This window comes from Alternaria hordeiaustralica (genome assembly GCF_023758085.1).
Source record: "Alternaria hordeiaustralica strain BMP 2776 chromosome Unknown scaffold_3, whole genome shotgun sequence".
NCBI lineage: Eukaryota > Fungi > Ascomycota > Dothideomycetes > Pleosporales > Pleosporaceae > Alternaria > Alternaria hordeiaustralica.
The window spans coordinates 731,452-756,178 of NW_026056775.1; the positions used below are offsets into that span (position 1 = coordinate 731,452).

The following is a 24,727-nucleotide window of genomic DNA, read 5'->3' on the forward strand; positions in this document are numbered from 1 at the left end:
CTGACATATCTCGTTTCTGTGCGACAATGACTACCTCGGCCGCGGATGCGGGTATGTGCGTCTTTCATAGCTGCTATCAGCCGTGTAACCCATCGTTCTCGTAACATGATATCTGTCTGCATGCTGCAGTTCATGATTTTGATCAGCATGACAGTCACCCGATGATGGGTGTGGAAAGATCGTGCATTGGATTATACATTGCAGATGGCGAAAGGACTGTTTGATATTAAACAAAGATGATAGGAATTGTCTAACCTCACCAACAAAGATACCCTAGGCATGAGACCCCTAATATATTACTATTGTGTGGACGTAATTGCTAACAGCAAAGTTAAAACCTAAGAAGCATTAATTAGAAAACTGTTTTTTAAGAAATTAGGCGAGACTTATATTATTGTAATATTAACCTCTTTAGTTATCTTTACTCACCTTTAGTTAACAGTCACGCAACTACACAGGTATCATCTGACGTGACGAGGATAGAGCGCTTTGATTTGAGAGTTGCATAAGTCATACAATGTGCGTCTTGCACATGATCGAAGTGGAGAACAGTCAGGTAAACGCGAAAAGCCTCTAGATTTCTGTACAATGAGGACTATTATGACAATGGCCGATCGGCAGCCGTTCGTAATGCTTTCGATCTTGTTGTATGTGACACAGACAGTACCAAACGGAAAGTTGACACAAGGAAAATGTGGTATCGGTATTGGCATGGTGATTGCTGTGACGCTTCTATTCGAATCTTTACTCATCGTTGAGCTTCTCCCTGGCAGGCAGGTCCTTCTCGGACTTGCTCTGTACCAACATTCCCTTGTAACCGGTGATGGGCTCGCTGCCTTGCGACTGTGCTGTGTTAGTGCTGACGCGAATGTGCGAGCGTGAAAGTGGCATACCTTGAGGTACTCCTCACTGGCCTCTTGCCATTCCTTTGTCATGGTGCGGGGCCGGATGGGGCTGGCGAACATGCGCGTGAAGGCGAAGACGGCGAAGGCACCCATGATGACGGCAGAGGAGAGGAGGAAGACGTTGCGGCCCTCATCCGGGGGCGGGGGTCGGCGGGGACCGTGAGGACCAAAGGCAATGTAGTAGGCTGTATACAAAGGGTGTTGTCAGCGCGGTGTTCGTATCGATAATTTCTCGGCACGTCGCGATAACTCGCGTTAAGCGCACCAGATGCCGCGGGCTAGCTCGGGTACCTCGATCAAAACACAAGATACGTCATACGAGCTGTCGCAGTACCCAGATGCGCGGAATGGGATTGTACGCACCAGCCTTCTTCTCCTGCATGGTCAACTCTTTCCAGTCGGTCTTCATGCGGTCCCTAAGCGTCATCCACAGATCGGCCTGCTCCTGTGGGGGCATGTCCTCCCATCGCTTCTCGATGTTGGCGAGGGTCGGGTTGGAGATGGCGTGGGCCTGGCGGGATTGCTGGATCTGGCAGGCTACGGGGGCAGCTCTGGGGAGAGCAGTGCGGGTCGCGGTCGATGACATGGCGGCAGCCGAGCTTGAAGCCCGGGCAATGGACGAGCGCAGCATGGCGGCGGGTGGAGTGGAGAGTGTCGAAAAATAGAAAACAAAGGGAGAAGCTTCCCGTCGAGGGACCTACAGCTGCCAATGGATCGTGGTGGTGATGGAGTCGATGGTGGGCCAGGAGAGCTGTCTTGCAAAATGTGGTTGCGGGAGGAACGCCAAGGTGGTGGAACGATCAATCTTCTGTGGCCCGAGCGCCCTCGTCGTCCTAACGCTGAGTCTCTCATTGGCCGGGACAACCGTCTATCTCGGCATCTGAGAGCCTCATCCCACCCTGAGCTGAGGTTGCCATGTTTCCGATATACGCCATGGTGAGAGGGAAGCCACGTGGAATGAAAGTGGATGTTGCCGTTCGCTCGAGCAGCTTTCCAAGGTTAGCAGTTCTCTCACAGGGCCCAGTCGCGACATTGACATTGGAGATTTGACCGAGGAACCTTTGGCGGCGCTGGAAGTCTACAATAGCATCGCGATCGTGACCTCAGTTCAGCTACGACTGGTTATATGAAAACGCGGAATGGGTGCGCTTTCGCCCTGCGTGAGCTGCTTGGTCGGCAGAGACCCCTGGATTTGGCTAGATAAGGCACCATAATGTCGCAACAAACAAGACAAGATAGTATGTGTATGCTAAATCGACTATATCGAGAGGCTTTTGCTGGTCTATATATCTCACATGCGTTGCATCGTTCCTCTTTCTGGGTACCCGAGTGAGCATGGAATGTTCAACTTGGAACAAAACACTCGCAAATTCCCTCAAGCGCGGGGTAGATCAGTGTTGCGAGAGTCTACAACGTATAGATGCTAACCCATCATAAATGTCCTTCAAGCGTTTGTAAGCAATTAGACATCTCTGACAGGATGACATTGAATTTTGCGTGTTCAGACGCGCTCTACCTAGGTAATTCCAAGGTGTCTTCCCGTCCCGTGATCGGAGGCTCGGCACCTGCGCACAACATACGCGTCGGGGCGGGACTCGCTTGCATCGTCGTCTGAACTCCGAGCTCGAGCTCAAGCTCAAGCTGTAGCTGTAGCTCCAGGTCTCCTTGCCACAGCACCCATATGCAGGTACCTGTGCTCCTGGTATAATCGCCGTAGCATCTGGCGATCATGTGGCGGGCCAGAGCTGCTACAAATAACATGTCTGTCCATCATAGTGCCACGGTGCCGGCCGCGGATACCCACGCCTCATCTCGAACCATACTCGACTTTGCCTGGCGGAGAGAATCTCGGTGGTGACACAAAACACTCGCCTCCCCACGAACCGGTGATCGCATCAGACTCTGCTGCGCGCTTTGGTTTATCATATCGAATGACCAAAAGATCCTGCCCACGACAGCGACAACGGCTGACGCCCGCGCAGAGCTGTTTTAATCACTAGTCTGTGCTTTCGCTGATTACGAGATGCACGTATACCTCTTTCGTAAGAGCATTGATAGAATCGTATCCTGCGTGGCGTGCCGGGCCTGAATGGCCGACCAGCCGCCTGCGGTACATACTGCAGTATGCGAGGCTGCAAGTACGGTATCACCAGAGCGCTTGGCGTCACGAATGCGTCTGGAGATAGTTACGGATGCCTCGGTCAGGGTACTCTCAGCATAGTCTGCCCGAGCTGCCCGCCTTGCTCTCCGGTGCAGTCCGCGGCCTCGAATGATGGCGATATCGCCCCCGAGGCTGAATGCAAATGCGCTTGGCTTGACAAGCAGGTAGCCGGCCGGAAGTGTGGGAGGCGCAGGTGGTGCAATTGGGGGCCCAGGCTGCGCTGCATATCGGATTACAGAAAAAGAACTAAAACTTGTGACGTCCTCAAGCTGGTCGCTATTTAGCTTGCCCCTCCCTCATCTGGGCACCCCACCTTAGCCCAGACCCAACAAAACACTGCGCCCGACACAAAACTCTGTCTCTCACCACTTCTACATCAGCTTATACCCTATAAAAGAGTGAGCTCAGCGCAATTGCCTTGCTTCCTCTTCAACTCTCTAACTTTCTCAGCACTACACTCAGTTCATCATGGTTGTCAAGGTAAGCTCCTTCCACTACCCCGCTGCGCCAGGAGGCAGTCACTAACACGTCCGCGCAGGTTGGTATCAACGGATTCGGTCGCATTGGCCGTATCGTCTTCCGCAATGCTATCGAGCACAACGACGTCGACATTGTCGCCGTGAACGACCCCTTCATCGAGCCTCACTACGCTGTAAGCATCCCCGCGCAAACACAAACCCAGAACAGCCCACCCATCTTTGCACATCGGCTTTTGCGATGCCATGCAGCGGTTCTACGACTACGGGACGTAAGCTAACACACGCAGGCCTACATGCTCAAGTATGACAGCACACACGGCCAGTTCAAGGGCGAGATCAAGGTCGACGGCAACAACCTGACCGTCAACGGCAAGACCATCCGCTTCCACATGGAGAAGGACCCCGCCAACATCCCATGGAGCGAGACCGGCGCCTACTACGTCGTCGAGTCCACCGGTGTCTTCACCACCACCGAGAAGGCCAAGGCTCACTTGAAGGGTGGAGCCAAGAAGGTTGTCATCTCTGCTCCCTCCGCCGATGCCCCCATGTTCGTCATGGGCGTCAACCACGAGACTTACAAGTCCGACATCGAGGTGCTCTCCAACGCCTCTTGCACAACCAACTGCCTTGCTCCCCTGGCCAAGGTTGTCCACGACAAGTTCACCATCATTGAGGGTCTCATGACCACCATCCACTCCTACACTGCCACCCAGAAGGTCGTTGACGGCCCCTCCGCTAAGGACTGGCGTGGTGGCCGTACCGCTGCCCAGAACATCATTCCCAGCAGCACTGGTGCCGCCAAGGCCGTCGGCAAGGTCATTCCTGAGCTCAACGGCAAGCTCACTGGTATGGCCATGCGTGTTCCCACCGCCAACGTCTCGGTTGTCGACTTGACTGTCCGCATCGAGAAGGCTGCGTCCTACGACGAGATCAAGCAGGCCATCAAGGAGGCTGCTGACGGCCCCCTCAACGGTAAGCTTCTACTTTCCCATGCCATTCAAATGCATATTCTGACACTACACAGGCATTCTCGGCTACACCGAGGACGACATTGTCTCCACTGACCTGAACGGTGACAACCGTTCTTCCATCTTCGACGCCAAGGCTGGTATCTCCCTGAACAAGAACTTCGTCAAGCTCGTCTCCTGGTACGACAACGAGTGGGGTTACTCCCGCCGTGTCCTTGACCTCCTGGTCTACATTGCCAAGGTTGATGGCAACGCTTAGGAGTCAGGACAGAGCCAGGCAACACCTAAACTCTGATTTCACTTCTTCAGCACCGACTCAATGGAGCGGGCTACCTTTGGCTAGGCGCGGACAACGCGGGGATGAAAATATGGTCTGAACATGAATGCGTTATGCTAGACATGAATCAATGAATAATAATCACCACAATAAAGCTCGCCTGTATCCCGTGAACATGAAGTGACAATAAGGCTCCCCTCGCCCGTCTGCATGGTAGTGGAGCTGCCCCTGTCGTTGCATTTTCTAGCGCTCCTTTGCGAGCTAGTTCCCGAGGTACGACTCTCACGCGAATGTATACTTGCACGCGGATCCCTTTCTCCCGCTTAGTTCCCGGCTGCTCGTTTACGTCCCGTAATCTGGCGAAAGCGTTTGCGGGGAAGAACGGGGTGTTCTAGGTGGCTTCCGTGATGCGGCAGTTTTAGGCATCTGAATGGCTAGTATCGGCTTTGGGCTTCTGTATGGCTATGCTGAGGAGCTGTCCTGGGAATATCAGTAACCTTAAAGCATGCCCTCCCCGAAAGCGCCATCTCTCAGTAGTGAATGTTCACACTCGTGTGTCGTATCATGGCATCCCGAGGTCCTATACTGGGGACATTGGGAGAGCACTTGGCCTCGGTCTGCGGGTTGCCGAGATGCCATGTCGGAAGCGGATGATGAAGCTACCTAGTTCGCACACAGCTGAACCACATAACCTACTTCAATGCTGCTCATGCTTGCCGCTGCCATAACTTTGAGGAAGATTAGGTCACCAGGTTGAGCACTGAAGGCATGCGGCGAGGGACTGCGCTAAATAACTTGGCGCTGCTTAGTCATGTGACGGATCTTGGCCGCGTAGGGAACTTGCATTGCAACGCTCCACTTTATCCCCTACTTTGAAGCCCAGCATCAGCTATCACGAGATTCAGAAAGCTATAGACTGCTTTTACGTTACATAAAATTGCTGGAGCTCCAGTCTCACGTTGTTCAGCAGCTGATGTAGGTGACCTCTGTCGCGATTTACGATCTACCCTTCCACATAACGCGACGAACAACATATAGTCAGTGCATAACGACCTTTACTTACCCAACTACAGATCAGCACGGCTCCGTGAAAATAGTATCGCAAAGAAACAACACTTGGCGCTCTCACCCTGCAGCATCCACTAGAGCGTGATCTACTCTCATCTTCTGGAACCAATCCTCCACCAATACGTTTAGCTCCAGTACAGCTAGCTCAATGCGGTAGCGATATTGCCAGTAAGTACCTTTCTATTCACCACTCCCGAAATTCATCCCAAAGCAGCTCTTACAGTTAGCTCCGCATCAACAACATGTTCTCATACCAGAGGTCGACCCTCGAAGCGCTTTCTCTTCAACATCTTTGTTTCTTGGCATGCTTGGGATCACATTTCCATCTACCCAAATCGGCTTCAGATTAGAAGCATGGTTTTCTTCATTCACTCAGCACACCATGCTGAAGTCATGGGGTCGGGTGTTCAAAGTCATACGACCAGCGCGTCTGATAGTGTTGTCGCTAATGGATTTATAGCTGCAAGCCCGCGACCGCAAAGCGAGGCGTACCATGCCCGCTTTACCCTACGAAATAGTCATGGCAGACGAAGACTATGCCATGGGAGATGACTCCATCATCAATTCGACGGAGCCAAATGGGGACCATGTACTGGACACCGTGAACCCGTCTGAAGTTTTTGCGAACATCAAAGGGCCACCATTATCTAAAAGAGAGCAACTCCCCTTTCACAGCCCATCGAAGAACCCCTCATTTCTGCAACCTAGTACCACGCAGAGCCAGGCTGGATCACATCGAACGACAAAGTCACCGAGTGGCTGGTCGGATAAGATGAGCATGTCGCGCCCTACTCCTGTTAGGCGATCAAGTCCGCAAGTTCGCATACCCCCAAAACCGAGATCATCGATTCTTCCATATGCGACGAACAAAACAGGCCTCGTCTACGACTCTCGCATGCGCTTTCACGCCGAGCTACCTGACATGGATCTCATTGATGATATCCATCCCGAAGATCCGCGTCGTATTCACTCCATCTATGAAGAGATTAGGCAAGCTGGTCTACTGGCGACTAGTGATTTAGACGAAGACCAAGAAGACAAGTGCTGGAGGATCATGACGCGCTTCGCTACGAGACCAGAAATCCTTCTGATACACACGGAAGAGCATTACGCATTCGTAGAGTCATTGCAGGGTAGGTTTATGATAACATTAAGAGAACTCGACTAACTTTGCTATTAGACATGACTGTGGAAGATCTTAAAATGGAGGCCTCCAATCGCGACTCAATTTACTTCAACCATGCGACCTATGAATGCGCCAAGCTCGCAGCTGGAGGAGCCATCGAGGCCTGTAAAGCGGTAGTACAAGGAATCGTGCGCAACGCAATCGCCATCATTCGTCCTCCCGGGCATCATGCCGAAACAGATCAGGCTTCGGGATTCTGCATCTTCAACAACGTTCCGATAGCTACCCGGGTCTGTCAGAATGCATATCCGGAAACTTGCCGTAAGGTCTTGATCTTGGACTGGGATGTTCACCACGGTAATGGCGTCCAGCATGCCTTTTACGAGGATCCAAACGTACTCTACATATCGCTGCATGTCTACAAAGACGGAAACTTCTACCCCAACTTGAAGGACGGTAATCTTGACTATTGCGGCAAAGGTCCTGGTGAGGGGAAGAATGTGAATATCCCTTGGGCGGAACACGGCATGGGCGACTCAGAATATCTCTACGCTTTCCAGGAAATTGTCATGCCCATTGCTACTGAGTTTGATCCGGATCTTGTCATAGTTTCGGCCGGTTTCGATGCAGCCGAAGGAGACCTGCTGGGCGGTTGTTTCGTCACACCAGCGTGTTACGGTCACATGACACATATGCTTATGCGACTAGCAAAGGGGAAAATCGTGGTGTGCCTCGAAGGTGGTTACAATCTCAGATCAATAGCGCGCTCGGCGCTAGCCGTGACGAGGGTACTCATGTTGGAGCCGCCGGATCGCCTGAACGAGGATCTTCCAGCCCCAAAGGATAGTGCGGTTTACGTCATAGAGAACGTGAAACGCCAGCACTCCAAGTACTGGAAGTCCCTCTACCCTAAACACCTGGACAAAACCGACCCTGGCTACAAAGATACATATCGATTGCACGAAATCATCCGCGAATGGCAGAGTCAGCGGCTGTCATCAGAACACTCCATGGTTCCTCTTCCTCCACTCCAAATCAACAAGGCTGGCTTATCCCAGACGTTTGAACATAATATCATTGCAACGTAAGTTCATTCTCCTTATAATCCCCGCAGATCCTGACTTAGTACAGACCAAAGTTCATGGACCGGTATCCTCTCCTCGTGATTTTTCACGACCCGCCGAGCTTCCAAGACCACACCGATCCGGTGACTGGTAAGAGAGAACTGCACAACACATGGCTTGTGAGTACGGCTGCAGTCTCGCACTGTGTAATCGCTGACTTTGGATGAAGACTGATGTTACGAAGAGGTATATTGACTGGGCCATCAACAATGACTTTCAAGTCATTGATGTCAATATTCCGAGAGTCGTTGCAGTGGAAGACGTGAGCTTTCGCGATGCTTTTGCCGAAACAGCTTGCTAATCACAGTCAGTCGATCATCGGCTACACAAGATCCGATGATTCCGCAGTCCGAGCGCAGCAAACCCGCGAGCTTGCAGCGTATCTGTGGGAGAACTATATTGAGTAAGTCTCTCAGAACGCGCTTTTAATCAATCATTAACGTGTGAATAGACCAAACGAGGCGACGCAAGTGTTCTTCATGGGTATCGGCGATGCGTATCTTGGACTTGTTGATCTACTGAGCCACAACGGTAAGCATCCCAAGTCCTCTCGCAGCTTGCCTTCCCAGAGCAGCGACTGACTTTACAGAAAACTGCACCGATCCGGATAGCCCAGTCGAGTGCTTAATCGGATTTGTGGGAGAAACAACTATTCAGTCCATCAAACGAGCAACGGACGACACCATTTCCAGCTGGTACTACTCCGTAAGTACGCTTGAAGACTACAACATGATACCAGCTAAGATTCGCAGCACTCTATGATCTTCGTGAAGAACAGCCACTTCGTCTGGAATCCGAGCCGTCAACGCAAGATGCGCAAGAAGCTTGGCAACCTTATCCAATCGCCCAAGGACAGTTTAGACGATATGCTCGAGCAGCATTTGGATGAAGTGCAAAGCCTACTTTTGGAAAAGAAGAGCGAGTTTGAAGAGATGAATGACATTTCCAGTCGTACTGACGAGGGGCCGCAGAACACGGCCGCAGGGCTGCGAAGCCCGCCTGTAGCGAGCGCGTCACACACATCTAGGCGGTTTGAGCAAGAAGCCGCCTCGAATCTGTTAAAGAGCCCTAAGATGCCTCAAATGGGCTTGTTCAGTGCGAGCAGTCCACGGAGTCCCGTCAAAAGGCCACCCTTTTGAGCCACTTGAAGCTGGTCGAGAGATGGCGTGATTTGCGGCATCCATCATATTCGTTGCATGGCCTGGCGTATCTGGCATACCTTTTTCGCTGTACGATGAAGCGATGTCTGATGTTTTATGTGTTGAGTACGCGCGCTGCATTTCTTCAATCGCAAATAATCAACATCTCCTAGAGGACAGCTGCGCCTCGATAATATGAGTACCCCGATGATGACTGTGATGTTGAACGAAAGTCTTATTGATAGCTTTGCTGATGCGATGCAATGCAAAACCTCGGTACTTTGAGCCGCTTCAAGATGGTCGGCTTGCGCCTCGCTTAGGAACGAGCCCTGCAGATGGCTAATCATGACGCCAACCGTTATCCATCGAACCGGCCGAGCCCTACGCCTCACGACAGCCGCTCCGCGCTCGCATGATCCTCCACCCACCACAGCAATTACTCCGCACACGCATCGCAATCAGCATACTGCGCCCAAGCCATGCATGCGCCAAGCAGACGGGCCCGCTTTCATGGCCGGGTCGCTGACCAACGCTAAGCTCACTCGAGGCTGGCGGCTCAAACGCTCGATGCTCATTCCTTGACGACAACTCAGCTGTGCTCCACCACATGCCAGCTCGCGTACGAGAAGGATCTAGACGGCATGGCAGCTGCGAACAGCGCAAATCGATAACTAGATACGCGGAAAGAGTTGCTACGCGCCCTTGGCCAGCATCTCCAGATTCCTCAGAACGAGGTTGGAACGAGATTGTCAATACTGATGCACTCGGCGGCGCAGTCAAAAAGATGGTGGCACGGAAATAGGCCAAGTGGTGATGGGCCAGCATCAGCACTAGCTGCCGTTACACATATCCAACCTTCTATCGACTGTGCTTCTTATTCCCTGCTGACATGCTGATGGCACGCCCCGCTGGCGAATTTACAGGCATGTTGCTGCAATGGCTGTACGCCTCAGATGCGCCCGCACAAGGGCGCGCCTGCCAGATCGGCAACATTGAATGTACTGATTGGTTGCATAAGACGAACAAAGGCTATGTATGATGGCAGATACAGGAAGGTGGCCTGTCGCTTGGTCCACTATCCGCAGTGCGGCTGTGGGGGCTGGAAACAGCGGTATCGAGCAAGATGGGCGGAAGAGTGACTTAAGGGTTGGGGTCAGCCTGCTGGGTCACCTCTGCTCTGTTTCCTTCTTTGAGCCTTTATGCTGCCTGCTACACTGCTAGCACTGCATTCTTATTTTCCCGACAATCAGAACACTGAGTGGACTAAGAGATCACGGGCTTTGTGCAGGAGGCTGGTCTTACTATTGTGCTTATCTACCCGCCACACCACCATAGCAATGAGACGCTCGTGGACCGCAAGGCTAGCAGTGGCCATCGCGACCAGCCAACTTTACTTTTCGTCTACTATGGCGCAAGATGTCTCACAGACAGCATCCAACAATATACAATCTTCATCGGCGACACCTACGACCTCGGAAGCAGTAGAATCGTCGACTGCAACACCGACATCGTCGGGTGAACCAACAATCCACTCAATCAAAGCTGGCGCCGGAGGCTTCAAATTTACACCGCAAGAACTTCACAATGTCTCCGTGGGCGACATCATTCAATGGGAGTTTTATCCACCGGATCATTCGGTCGCGAGAGCTGAGTTTGGATCAGCCTGCGTACCGTATGAGTATACGGGAAAAGACAAAGTAGGGTTCTGGTCTGAGACCCAATGGGTGAACAATACGAATGAGGTTGGTCCTTCGATGAACAGCCGGCCAAGTTACGCTAACACTCTCGCAGCTCACATACTTCAATGTTACGATCAACTCGACAGAACCCATCTTCTTCTATTGTGCAGCACCGAACTCGTGTCTGGGCGAACACATGGTCGGAGTCATCAACCCGAACTCTACGCAGACACTGGCATCGCAAGTCCAAGCGGCTGCCGCAGCAGACTTTCAACTAGCGCCCGGCGAACCAGTTCCTGGTGAGGCAACATCGACGCTGTCTAATGCTCCTACGTCAACGGGAGCACCGCCACCATCTAACGGGGGAGGTCATGGCGGCGGTCATAGCCTGTCAACTGGTGCCATCGTTGGCATAGTACTTGGTGGCGTAGCTTTCCTGGCAATCTGTGCCGCTCTCTTCTTCTTTGTAGGCCGATCCAAGTCGTTGAAGGAGGTTATCAAACAGCGAGATGGTACGAATACCCACGATCCAAACATGAGCCAACAGTACGGTCGCTCGGACTACGGTCATGGAGGACTCTCATCGCCAGGGTTTCAATCACCAGCTCCTGACTATGCTACCCCACCGCCAGGACACTACCCAGACTATGGCTTCAACTCGCCCCCAGGATACGGTCAGCACAACGTAGGAGAGCAGTACCCGTCGGGTTGGATCAGCCCTGGGCCCCAACATGGCCATATGAGTATGATGAGCAATGTCAGTGGGTTGTCGCAGCAACAGTAAGTACCACTCATCTGAAAGATACCTGGCCTAGACATGCACGCTAACTATAGTTATAGGATCGACCAATCAAAGCATGCACAGATGAACGGGCAACCTGCCGTAGCAGAGTTGCACAGTCCACCGCTGGAGCAACAGTCTTTCTCGGCAGAATTGGACGCATCTGGGCGCAATAAGCCAAAATGATGAGCGATATGTATTTGAATTATCATCTTTAGCTCGTATGCAATGTTCGTCCGATACCATTTGAATAAAGTAGTGCAATGCCCAAATGGGACTCGTGCAGACAACGTGTTAAAGCATGAAAAACCTTTGACGCCGTTGTAGAGGCTGGATCATACGATGCAGGCTACCTCGAATAGAGAATACAGAATAGATCTATATGGTGCAAGCTTATCGATAACGTGAAGTGTAGTCACACCTTTGTTGTACGTCCGACTCTCGCAACGACACTGGAGACTACACAAGTAATACACGAACCGACTCGAGACTAGATCTGCTCTCGGAACTCACGGCAGCAAGAAGATCGGTCTAGCTGACGGTAGACCGTACAGCAACGAAACCATCATGTACTGCATCTGCAATTGCCACACGATACCATTTCGGGCCTATTGTGTAAAACCCTGCCAAGCGGCTCTCGTCTCGTCGAGTGATGTTGTGGCATTGGAAAACGTGGGCCGGCAACCAGCGGCTAGCGACATTGTGGTACCAGAGTTTATCGCAGGTAGATAGCAGAGGGTCCGCGGGTTAGGTAACTTTGAGGTTGGAGTTGGACGCGTCGCGCATAGTGGGTACTCGAGCGAGGATAATTGTCAGTTGATCGGTCGTCTGGTGAGTGAACTCTGCCAGGCGTTGACAGCTTTGTGCGATGATGACTGGAACATGCATGTTTTTTGTCGAAGTGACATCACGCTCATCGTGTAGTCAGGCTTGAATGAATTGAAGACTGGCGCAGTTTCGCAAGAGCAAAAATCTACACACTATCTAAGCTAGTGCGAGCGGAAGCTAGCGATCGGTTGTCGTCTTCTGGAAATTTTGATTAGAGGATGTTCCCTCCATGTCTAGGGCTTAATGGCTAATCATTGGCGGTCAGGCGCTCCGCAGCGATGACGAGCATGTTGGCACGCAGGGCCGATGCGCCTACACGCAACCAGCCAGGAAATGCGGTGAGAATTACTAAAGGCTGCGCAAGACAGGAAGAAGCAGCCATGGGATGGTTTGCCGATGTTCAAGAGGGTGCAAGGTTTGCCCGGCAGCCTACAGAAATCCCCGGACGTCACACGTGGTGTGGGCGCTGCCTGCTATCGTCAGAACGCCAGCCAAGCCTCGCTCAAGGAAGAGCGGCCGCCCTACGCACTCGACGCCAGATGAAGCCTCGCCGATGGTTCCTCCCTTCCCCACGTTCCTGCCAACAGTTCCGTGACCGTCCTCAGGCCTGACTATGATTTGCACCGCGGTTGCCCGATCTTGCCATCTTCCTCCACCCTAGGACCCCCAGCCCGGCACAACGACATGATCACTTCCTCACCCACAATCTCGCAACCGCCCTCGCCGAACACGACCTTCCACACGCCCAGCCACCGCCCGTACCATGCCTCGCGACGCACATCGGCTTCCTCCAGCGCCCACTCGCCCCGCTTTGCCGTGACCACGGTAGCCTCACGGCGATTCGACGCGCCGCCCACCCCAAAGCCCGCCTTCTCGGCGCCCTCGCCAGTCCCGACGTTTGCGCCCTCGCCTCAGAGCCGCAAGAGAGGATACGTCGACTCGGGCACCCAGTACTCGCCGTCTGGGTTTCCCCCGACTTACCGGCCGCAGCCCAGCAACCGCACCAGCGCCGACATCGCTCTCGATATCTCCACCCTCGACCAGGACCGGGACCAGGACCAGAAAACGGCCGACCCGACGTCTTCCAGCGCTCCTGCCACTGTGCCTACACCGCGGGGGGATACCTCCGCCGCGCCTGTCGTCACGGAGCCCCCCGAGCCCCAAGTGCGGGTAAGTCCGCAGCCCATCGCGCCCGCGAACAATGTGCAACCTCAGGGTCGCCGCATGTCGCACGAGAGCACGCATGCGGAAGTAGAGCCAGCCGGGGTGCAGAAAGAGCAAAGCACTGTCTTGCAGGTTCCTGCCTCGCCAGCCAAGCGAGCGAGGCCCGAGGAGCCAGGCGTCAAGGTCATGCCCCTTCAGTATGAGACGTGCGACGTCAAAGACCTCGGTGTGCTCATCTCCGACATGCTTATGGAATTGGTGCGGCTTAACGACGGCTATCCGCTGCGCGACGGCACACTTACACGATTCCACTCCAGGTGCGTCCGTCCAAGACTGACCGAAGCAGTGTTCGCTGATATTGATCCCCAGAGCCCCGCCGGGCATCTCAGTACGAGACTATCTCTCCCGCCTCATAGTGCACGCTACACTGTCCCCGCCTATTCTCCTCTCCATGGTCTTCTACGTCGACAAGCTGTGCGCCATGTACCCCGCCTTCACAATCAGCAGCCTTACTGTGCATCGATTCCTGATAACCGCTGCGACAGTCGCAGCTAAAGGCCTTAGCGACAGCTTTTGGACCAACAGTCTATATGCAAGGGTCGGCGGCGTCAGTGTCCGTGAATTGGCGCTACTCGAGCTGGAGTTTCTGCGGAGGCTCGAATGGCGCATTGTCCCAAAGCCAGAAGTACTCGTAGATTACTACAAAGGTCTGGTCGATCGTGGCGCAGGTTACGTTATAGAGAAGGAACCGGAATCAGGACCGGCAGCCAGCTCAAACCACGTAACTACGCCTACGGGATCAGCGACAGGAATACACACCAATCAATCAGGCACATAATGACGGAAGCTCTTGAGCGCTGAGCAGCATCATGCCACGATATCAAGCCAGCTCATGAAACGCTCCCAAATGCCGTTAGCGTCTCTACCTCGATAGCTTTGGTCGCAATCACGAGTTCGCGAAGACGACGTTGCGGGTTATCTTATCTGTTCCCAATGTCAAGCCAAACCGTGGCCGCCCTTGTATGGAAGGCTGGGACGACGGCTGGTTGGATGTGGATGAGCTGGCGAACATGACTCGGCAGGAGTTATCACCTACAGCCTCTCCTCCAACGGGGGATCTTATCGAGCTGCCGGAGGCACATCACTACATCATCTCAGGCTCGTGCCATCAGCGAGCACGCTCATAGGCATCTTTTCGATGCCACCAGCACGGTCCGTCACAGCGACGCCTCTCGTAGCTATCAAAAGCGCAAGGCATGCTTCAGAGCAACAGAACAGCTAGGGATGAAGCAGAACATTGCCCTCGTGTGACCGCTTGTTTAGTAGACGACGAGCGCAGGATGCACGAGGCGAGTGAGAAAGTTGAATAGCAAGTATTACTTGGAAAGTACGAGCAAAATTAAATCATCAACCCCTTTCAATATGCATGCCACTATCTTGTGAATGGTGTTCTGGCAGACGCACCACGGTCAAGCCGCTAAGAGCATGCATCGTGAGTAACGTGGACGAGTAGAATCGGCTGCTAGCATACCCCAGTCGTAAGACGCACGGGTGCCGCAGAGTGAGGCTAACACTCCACCCCTATGGCGTAGCTCTTCGTGCTATCGCGCTCCTTTGCTGCGACGACGGAGGTTCCTGCAAATGCCACGGCGCCAGGAGAGCCGAAGCATGCTACACGCGACCTTGATCAACGATGTCGGCTTAGGTAGTGGTGACCCTGACCCAAGAGTTGAACATGACCTGACTTGAAACCCTCCGTCCTTCATTCTCCACCCCCACTACACTCTCCACGCGTCTGTCTTTACGAGGTCACATTAGAGCAATCGTGTGCCGGCGCTACCCCGAGCACCTCGCGATCCAGACGTGATCTCCACCCCGACCCGCGGCAGACGCGTCTTACTCCTCCGGCGGCGGCAGTAGCGCGACTATAGTACTATGAGGGTGAGTGTGTATATGTCACAAGAGCCCACGGACCCAATCGAGCGCTCTGTGTTCCTCGCCAGCTCTGGCTTTACTTCCCTGGCTTGTCTGAAACCTTCGCACGTGCTCAAGTTGCTCGTCGATAGTTCCGCCATGCTGCTTGATCACTCTGTAATTGACAACTCACTAACTGGCACCAGAGGTTCAGGTAATTCTCCAACACAGAGTGCTATGCGTAAGAGATGAACTCGGAATACACCCGTTGGGATGGTATCAAACACCAGTACGACAGTCCTTGGAGCGCGCCTCGCCCCGAGGCACCGCCAGCGCCGTCTGCCCTCCCGTACGCGTTCCCCGAGCCCTTCCCGCAACTCACAAATGGGTTCCAGCAACTGCAGGTGGGAAAGCACCCAAGAACGCGAACGTCGCCCGTAGTCACGCGCACACGCATAACCAGACACGGCTCCGAGCCAAACCCTACAAGACCGCTGTCTAGCGGAGGAGACGCCCACATGGTCCCTTACCAGACCCTCGTCCCACATCGTCGCTCCGAATCCTACTCCCAGCCCACCCCGCTCGAGGACTTCCGCAAGTCAAGACGATGGCCGCCGAAAGGATACACGTCGGAGGATGCGCTGGAACCTGACCAGGCAGAGGAACTCATATGTGCCGGTGCGTCGTCGTTCAAGGGATATTGCGATGCGATAGCAAACGCACCAGCGGGCTACGATCGCTACTATGCGGTCATGGAGGCTGAGCATCAGAGCCGAACGGACCGCGCATCTTTCCAGCAGGAGGCATACAGGGACATTTCGCTCAACATGACGGGTGCGTCTGATAGCCAGTTTCCGTGGCTGGCTCACGAGTACCCTTGCATGGCGTACGCGTTTGGCAAGAGTGCAGGAACCACAACTTTGAATAACTGGGTCAGCAAGTGGAGGACCAGTCAGCCTCCTACACAATTCGCGAGCGAGGTCAAGCCACGGAAGATCAGGCTCCTACAGATTCTGGACCGGTTACAGACCCTAGAGAGCGGCCTCAATGAAGATGTCAGTCAACAATCGTGCTCGGGGTGCTTTGGTTCGAATGATCCTAACTATTGGTTTCGCAGGATCCTGAGGACTTATATCGGTATCTATACGGTACACTGATCGAAGACCCAGAGCGATTTGACGAAGAACGCCGCCATGTTCGGATCGACCAGCAGATCACGGATCTCATCACAGTACTAAGCAACCCGAAATGGGTAGACTTCTCACACCCCAAGAACCAGGTCGTGGCGAAGTGGTTCGATTCTCCCGATCCGCAGCGGAAGCAAGACTTCTTCCACCAACTGCTACTGTCAGTGGAACTCTACCTTCGAATACACTCCAAGCACCATACGGACAAGTCTAAGCGGAAGCTCATCCTGCAGCTCCCAGCCATCATCACATGGGACCTAGCAGTGGCTCAACGGTGGCTCGAGAATATGGAGATTACGAAAACGCGTACATCATCCACCCAGAGCACTTTTAGCTTCGACCTGAGGAGCAAGAGCAGACAGATCGAAGCCTTGAGGCTCTTTGCGGCAACGCTCAAATGGCCGAACATGGACGAGGTTGAGTATGTTCTAGACGAGCAGGACCTGAAAGAGAAAGCGCTCGAGGACCGGTCTGCGGATGCCATGTCTTGGTTTTCGGGGATTATCTTGCCAGGTCGGACGCTGCCGTGGCTCATCATGAACAGCTTGATAGACTGTGATCGAGACACCGGGGATGCTCTAAAGTACCTGACTCACGTGCATCCTGCATCTGGATTCCAATACCGAGCGAATACGTACTGGTCATCACAGTCCATTGTTGGCAAAGTACTAGGGGCTGCACGCGGGGTGAAACAAATTGCTGGCTGGATTGGACCATGCATCTACACCCCAGATCTCAAGCGGACAGAGTGTGTAAAGGTTAGACAGCACGAGTCTCCGGATCCCATGCTTGTCTCCATCGACGTGGAGTCTATGGATCAGCGCAGCAATCCCTTGGGCGCGCCAGACGACATGTATCCCGTGGACGACTACGAGGTTCCTATGCCAGACACCGAAGATGTCACAGACCTCATACGTATGGAGAAGCTTCGCTTCATCCCCGTTAAGGAGCGTCCGGAAGGAACCAGACATGCTGCTGGTCCTCCAATACTGTTCGATGCTGGTATTTCATTTGCATGTGGTGGTGAGAGCTGGGTGATGAAGCTGCGATACAATGTCGACTTCATCAATGCCTTCCCCTGCCACCAGGGCCCTCATGGTATGAATTTTTTCTCAGCAAAAGCTTGTCGCATGCTAACACCCGTCAGTGCTTTTCTACGACTTTAGTTACAAAGCCATAAAGATCGACGACGGCCTTGTCGACATCCATGATTGGGGTACCCAGTCTGGTCGCATACCCCGTCCCACGTCGTCCAAATCCTCTCCTGGCAAGAAAGCCCTCACACTCATGAACGAGAAGCAAAAGAGCGCGCACGAGCAAGTTACCAATGTCCTTGTTATAGAGGCTCTGGGTGTGAGTGATAACGAGGTTTTCGCAAGAGCATGGTGCGCGCATCATGGGCATAGTGCTATTGTGGCAAACATCAAGGAGACGTGCATGGCTTGTGCGGTTCGGGAGGCGTACGCAGCATGTGTGGCTGTTGTCATACTTACTGAGGGGGGTGTCGTGAAGGAGAACGATACCGAGGTTTATGGATATGGATGAAGAGACGAACCTTCTGGGGGTTATGCATTTGCATCTTTCTGGGTCTGCTTCGGCACCCTTTTGTATTGATGGCTACACGATTCTCTTTTGTCTTGGCGGCGGGACGGTGGCATCGGGAAGGGATTTGGGGATGCGTGTCACGACTGTAACGGTACTCATGGGAGTTTGGGTGATGATTATGTAACACGTTATGAATGTACGCATTTGCTCTGTTCGGACATGGAAACCTTGGACCGACTTCGCATGAAGGGTCGATCACGTGGCGATAACCAAAGTGTTATCGCGCGACTCTGACGTTTGCGCCAACGCGATGGAGCGCGGGCGGCTTTGTGCATCATCAAAGTTCCCTCGCGACCACCCGGCGAAGCATGACTTACTTTGCAAACTTCTCATCGCGACTGACGACTGTTTTGAATTAGCGCTTACTTGCCGCATGAACAGTGGTACAGTTCTCTATTGCGCCTTCCTACGATCCTCCAGCCTCTCAAGCCGCAGTTTCCCTGGGACGCTTCCATTGCGCCGTTCGTCATTGCCACACGCTTGTGCGCCCAGCACTGAACCTCTTCGCATGAGGCTGCACGACGACCGTTAATCTGCGCCAGTCGGTTGTAGCACACGCCCATTACCGAAAACCCGCTCGCTCTTCGTCTACGCCATGGGCCGGTCAACGATTCCTCCCGCGCTCAGCGAGCTTGCGAATCCGAGCACGCCCGAGGCACAGCTCGCCGCGCTTCAGAATCTGAAGAATGAGATTGTCGGACACGAGCAGAGGAAGGAACTGGCAGTGACACATGGTGTTGTGAAACCACTGGCGGGCTTGCTACGGGCGGAAGCTAGGAAGGGTGGGAAGAGGAGGAGAAACGTCACCAATGGACACAGCTCTGGGCTCTTCAATGAGTCCAGAAAGAGCGCCGAGGAGTGGACGACCGAGGATGAGTTGAGGTTCCAGGCCACGCTCGTTGCCGGTAGCCTTGCGAATGGTGAGCGCGCATCGCGAACCAATACTACTGTGAAGCAACATGTTTGCTGATATTTGAGACATATAGGCGGACCAGCGTTCGTCGCTCCGCTTCTGGCAGGTCACGTACTACCTCCCCTGCTTGAAGCGCTACGACCCAGCGAGACACCTTCAAAACTCGTTACCACGACCCTCAAAACCCTCAACCAGATCGTCGATGCAGTCAACCAAGAAAAGCCCTGGCTCGACCACTCCGAATCATCCTCCCGATCGTCTCTCGCCTTTACCGTCAACGAATCGATATACACCAGGCCTGTCATTGACAGCTTGGCCGAGATACTGGCGCAACCGACAGGCACGATGAAGGCCTACCAACAGATTGACTCGACGATCCGGCTCATCACGAAGACGTGCGTAGAAGATAATCAGAAGAAGATGCTAGTAGATGCGGGAGTACTGGATCTCCTCGCTGACAAACTTGCTGCTGTCGCCGCCATGGACGATCGTATCCCCGCAACCGAGTGGAGGCATTCCAATGGCCAGGCAACAACAACAGGAGGTGACGGCTCGAACAGTGTTCAGAAACCGGCTTTGACGCCGACAGATCGGATTCGTTTGTCGGACATCATGGAAGCGATTTCGGTCATCATTAAGGACTCGCATTACTATACCGCACGTTTCCTGTATTCACACTCAATACAGCAGCTTTTTGGGTGGCCAAAGGAGCGGAATGTATCAGATGGAAGTACACAAGCGGCATCGTGGGATAAGCTAATACCACGGGTACAGACGATGGCGAGCAAATCAGATCCGTACATCAAACAATGGCCGGCGCTTGGTGCCTATGGCTCTGTCACCGGGGATAACTATTCTCGACTACCGAGTATGGACTCGCTGCAGCAGAACTCAAGTCGGAGTGTGATCACTGACGAATCCGAGTCACCACTCTTCATATGGCTTATATACGTCGCCCGCCGCGGTGAAGGCCGAGAACGTCTATCTGCTTGTGGGATGCTAGCACTGCTGAAGAAATTCGGCGAGCGTTGGCCTTTGAACGACCCTTCCAAGACATCACGAGAGCGCCACTTCTCGTATCTCATCATCCCTCTCGTTGAGAAGATGATTGAAGATTCAAGTCCGACATCAGAGCAAGCGAAAAGAGCTAATACTCTAAGCTCTGCTTCAAGAGATGAGATCCGATTCATGTTGGAACGCTCGCCAGTTGTACTTGCGGAGCTGATTGCAGGAAATAAGACTCTTCAAACAGCGGCCGTCCATAATCGAACCCTACCGACCCTTATTCAGATTCTCAAGAAGTCGTTCGATGTGCCGGCTACATCTTCAAAACCTCTCTGGCAACCACGATCGTCATCTCACGAAGTGAAAGACCCAGATATTGACCCAACATCTTCCACACTGGGCAGACCTGGACTAAGCGCCGATGTATTGCACGCGTTCAGGTATCGAGAGAGTGTGCTACTGGCTCTGGCAGCGATAGCTGGAGACCAAGATGCATTGAGAAAGATGGTCATTGAGATGGGCGCTGCAACGCACATTATCGAAGCCTTGGTTCCTTACCGTGAAAGCAACGAGCAGGGCGCGTCTTCTTCAGCGAAGGACGGCAACCCAGATTCGGTGCTCATTGCTGCGTGTAAAGTCATACGGTCGCTTTCCAGGTCTGTCAGTGTGCTGAGGACGAGCTTGATCGATCACGGAGTTGCACAGCCGATCTTCGAGCTCTTAACGCATCCGAACGTCAAAGTGCAGATTGCTGCTACGGAGGTCATCACCAACTTGGTGCTTGATGTGTCACCTATGCGAACTGTAAGAACGATGCTCATTGTGTGGTTTTTCCATGCTAATGTATTTACTAGGAGATCGTCGAGTCTGGAGTACTGGGAACGCTCTGCGAACAATGTAGATCAGCAAACTTCGACCTTCGTTTCGGTAGCCTTTGGGCGCTCAAGCACTTGTGCCTAGGCTTACCACATGCCATGAAGATACAATGCCTTGAGGAGCTCGGTGTTGGCTGGCTCGTACAAGTACTCAATGGAGAACCATCCAAGCCAGCTATGGGCACACCCAACGCAGCAGGAGAGCAAGTCGATATTCTCAATGCGGTTGACGAGCCCCATATGGATGTGGACGAAGAGCCGTCATCCGAAGAGGATGATGACGCCATGACCGAAAGTATACCGTCTATGCGACGGCATCAACGTCCTGGTTCACGGTATACAAGTGCAACTAACATTCGAGATCGGTTACAACAGATCAAGAACGACGAACAGGACAACCGGCTTAACGGCGAGCGCGACGATATCCGTATACAAGAACAAGCGTTGGACTTCATCCGGAACTTTATTTCAGAAGACAAAGCTTCCGGTGAGATGATCGACCACCTGCTCAAGACCTTTGGCCACAGTCGGTTCTTCGAAATTCTCGATGCTAAGATCCGGCCAAAGACGATGTCACAAGCTCAACCCAGTGCTACAGCCCCAAGCTACTGGCCAAGCACTAGCCACCGCACACCTTTTTCCTCTTCCACAAACACCCCGGCACAGCCAAATTGGGCGACCTATCCCGCCCCCGAACTCATTCTGGCCGCAGTGTATATTCTTGTCCATCTCGCCAATGGTCGGCCTCAGCACCGCTCTCTTCTCATCTCGCAGACCACTCTCATGCAGCATGTTCTTCAGCTTTTCACTCACCCTCGTCGCGACATCCGCGTCGCATTGTCCTGGATGCTGCATAATCTGGTGTGGATAGAAGATCATACCGATGAAGCCGCTACGCGTGAACGTGCCATCACCCTTCGCCAACTGGGCTTCGAGGAAGGCGCTAAGCAGCTGGGTCGCGATGCAGACAACGACGTACAGCAACGTGCAATAGTAAGTATTGAGCAGTTCGACAAGCTACTCAACGGTGGTAGTGGTAATCGTCGGAGCGGTGGCTTTGGTAGCCCTGGAGGTTTCGGTGGTGGAGACAGCGGCGGTGGCCTTTTGAGCGGGCGTTTGAGCGGCGGGATGCATGGCTGGAGACATGATAGGGGTTAATTCTGGGATAAGTCAGGTGCACTTCAAACACGTATATGAAGGAGACCCTCTAAAATCATCAATTATGTTGCCGACCACATGTCGTCTTCTGAATCTTCAATTGCCTGTGACCTTCGGTGTGCACCAAACTCCGAGCCCGCGCTAGTGTACTGTAATACCCCGACTTCGCGTCATCATCGCGGAATGCTTTCCGAAACGCCCATACAATTTCCACATCGCCCCCAAGAATCTCGCACGCCAACTTCGCAACATGTCCTTCACCCGAATCTCTCGGGCTGCTATACCACGCTCCTTTCGCTCATTCTCCACGACCCGGACGCGCTTCCAGACCGCGATACCGTACACGCAATCATGTCCGTCACCGAGCTGCGAGTGCGCAGCAACGCCTCCCGATCTAGACATTGATCGCAAGACACCACTGTTGAACACTATGGCGGCCTACTCTGAACAGGTCATATTCTGTACCGGGAAGGAAGACTGGGTCAGCAACATCGAGCAGGAGGAGGGCGAGACCGGGGAGTTTGTAAAAGGGCTCAAAGGTGTGATTGGAAAAGGCGGTCCTGGGTTTGATGTAGGTCTGTTTCCCAGTACGGTCATTCATGATACATAGAAAGCTGACGCGTTGCCGCATCATATAGCCATTCACGAACGTTCTCATCACTGCTTCCTCATTGCCGAAGAGTGATAAGCCAGGCGCGACAACGGCATTGCTATTCCCGAGCTTCAAACGCATACCGGATATCCCACATACCCCCGAAGCCTTGTCCAACTTCGCGACCGCCTACCTAAAGGCTCAGAATCTCCATTCCATGCACGATGGTCTCTCCGCTGAGCAAAAGTCTCATCTCCTTCGCGACGAGTCGAAAGCGACCGAACTGCCAAAGGCGGAAAACATCACCAAACCCACGATCCTGATATGCGGCCATGGCGGCCGTGATCAGCGCTGCGGCATTCTCGGGCCATTGCTACAGTCCTCATTTCGCTCTGAATTTCAGCGGAGGGGTATAGATGCAGATGTAGGGCTGATCAGTCATATTGGTGGGCACAAGTATGCGGGCAACGTCATCATGTACCTACCTCCCAGTATGGAGGGTAATGCATTGAAGGGTTCGGGCATCTGGTACGGGCGCATAGGGCCTGAGAATGTTGAGGGTGTGGTTGAAGAGACTGTGGTTAGAGGACGCGTCATTACGGAGCTGCTGAGAGGGGGTGTGATGCAGGGTGGAGGGAATATTGGGAGGATGATTGAGGCACAGTTGAGGAAGGATAGTGGGGAAGAGGATAGTGGAACGTTGAGATTGAAGGCCAAGGCAAGAGGCTGATTATAGGCTTAAGAGCATGAGCATGATGTGCATACTGGATAGTGGTGACTGTAGTAGCGCGTGAACAGTCTCAAATACTGGCTGTAATGTTATCAGCCGCGGTCAAGACTGTGTCAAAGAACATCAACATCGTCTCTGTGTTGAAACCGATCAATTGATCTATTGCGATCCTTCTAGAATGGTCTGCACATGAGGGGTGGCTAGCAGCCGCATCAATGCTGGTCAGTGCGTTGATCATATCCTCTCAATTCCGATGTGCTTCACTTTACCTCCTCATCCACCTTCAACCTTCAATCATGGCTACTCAAAATATCTTACTCAACATCAAGTACCGGGGGAGTGAAGGCGTCATGAACATTCCCTCCTGGGAAGGCGCTGCGAGCGTGCCGACCAGTCTCTTAGGGGCACCATTGGAGGTTCGAGAGACCCCCGAATACAAAGCCCAGCTTCGTTCCACACTCCTGGACATCGAATCCAAGCATCGGGCCCGGTGTAAACAGACAGTTTCCGGACATCCGTGTATGTTTTGCGGCTCGAAGGCTACCGATTTACTTTTCAGGCCGGAGTGCCTACTAGATCTCGACGCCCCGCAAATCAGGACAAACGTTTATGCGACTTGCGGGAGCCGGTCCTGTAAGACAAAAGCGATCGCAGCACACGATGCGGTGATTCAAATGACTACGGCTCATCTCCAAAGCGAAATATCTAGTGGAACTCCCTGCCACTGCGGGCGGAAGGACGGAGCAATGAGATGTGCCAGATGTAGGGTGACGAGATATTGCAGTAGAGAGCACCAAAAGGCAGATTGGAAGAAACATAAGCGTATTTGCGAAGACCTGAAGTTCGCGAAAGAGTACTTGGAGGAAATTTGCCAGGCTTGGAAGCTCCTTGACGAGGAAGAAGACGGAACATCCAGCACCTTGACGTCCACCACCAACACGGCTCCAGCGCAGCAAAAGAACAAGAAAACTGAACCGAGTAAGGGAAAACAGCAATCTGGGCCCAGTCAGCCAAGTAGCAGCGCCTCGTCGAGCAAGCAGAGCCAGGGA

The 24,727-nt window shown here is 53.2% G+C and overlaps 7 protein-coding genes across 7 annotated transcripts; 6 read left to right on the plus strand and 1 right to left on the minus strand.

Moving 5' to 3' along the window:
- Positions 1-744: 744 nt before the first annotated feature.
- Positions 745-1,536, minus strand: CYA4 (Cytochrome c oxidase polypeptide 5, mitochondrial; the record flags this gene model as incomplete). The annotated part of the gene is made up of 3 exons (XM_049385033.1): positions 745-843; positions 894-1,090; positions 1,269-1,536. 3 exons carry the CDS (start codon positions 1,534-1,536, stop codon positions 745-747), a joined length of 564 nt encoding a protein of 187 aa, XP_049247056.1.
- A 1,998-nt stretch (positions 1,537-3,534) lies between these two features.
- Positions 3,535-4,772, plus strand: J4E84_002409 (uncharacterized protein; the record flags this gene model as incomplete). The annotated part of the gene is made up of 4 exons (XM_049385034.1): positions 3,535-3,546; positions 3,605-3,718; positions 3,833-4,517; positions 4,570-4,772. 4 exons carry the CDS (start codon positions 3,535-3,537, stop codon positions 4,770-4,772), a joined length of 1,014 nt encoding a protein of 337 aa, XP_049247057.1.
- Positions 4,773-6,351: 1,579 nt separating this feature from the next.
- J4E84_002410 (uncharacterized protein) lies at positions 6,352-9,247 on the plus strand (the record flags this gene model as incomplete). Its single annotated transcript, XM_049385035.1, has 8 exons — positions 6,352-6,991; positions 7,039-8,068; positions 8,116-8,227; positions 8,278-8,370; positions 8,420-8,511; positions 8,560-8,639; positions 8,698-8,813; positions 8,861-9,247. 8 exons carry the CDS (start codon positions 6,352-6,354, stop codon positions 9,245-9,247), a joined length of 2,550 nt encoding a protein of 849 aa, XP_049247058.1.
- Positions 9,248-11,461: 2,214 nt separating this feature from the next.
- J4E84_002411 (uncharacterized protein) lies at positions 11,462-11,893 on the plus strand (the record flags this gene model as incomplete). The annotated part of the gene is made up of 2 exons (XM_049385036.1): positions 11,462-11,706; positions 11,767-11,893. 2 exons carry the CDS (start codon positions 11,462-11,464, stop codon positions 11,891-11,893), a joined length of 372 nt encoding a protein of 123 aa, XP_049247059.1.
- Positions 11,894-13,219: 1,326 nt separating this feature from the next.
- On the plus strand, positions 13,220-14,537 carry J4E84_002412 (uncharacterized protein; the record flags this gene model as incomplete). The annotated part of the gene is made up of 2 exons (XM_049385037.1): positions 13,220-14,016; positions 14,069-14,537. 2 exons carry the CDS (start codon positions 13,220-13,222, stop codon positions 14,535-14,537), a joined length of 1,266 nt encoding a protein of 421 aa, XP_049247060.1.
- A 1,097-nt stretch (positions 14,538-15,634) lies between these two features.
- On the plus strand, positions 15,635-18,345 carry J4E84_002413 (uncharacterized protein; the record flags this gene model as incomplete). The annotated part of the gene is made up of 5 exons (XM_049385038.1): positions 15,635-15,640; positions 15,820-15,827; positions 15,912-16,668; positions 16,731-17,898; positions 17,948-18,345. 5 exons carry the CDS (start codon positions 15,635-15,637, stop codon positions 18,343-18,345), a joined length of 2,337 nt encoding a protein of 778 aa, XP_049247061.1.
- A 655-nt stretch (positions 18,346-19,000) lies between these two features.
- On the plus strand, positions 19,001-23,678 carry J4E84_002414 (uncharacterized protein; the record flags this gene model as incomplete). Its single annotated transcript, XM_049385039.1, has 5 exons — positions 19,001-19,325; positions 19,392-21,127; positions 21,178-22,191; positions 22,685-22,927; positions 22,995-23,678. 5 exons carry the CDS (start codon positions 19,001-19,003, stop codon positions 23,676-23,678), a joined length of 4,002 nt encoding a protein of 1,333 aa, XP_049247062.1.
- Between the last annotated feature and the right edge of the window lie 1,049 nt (positions 23,679-24,727).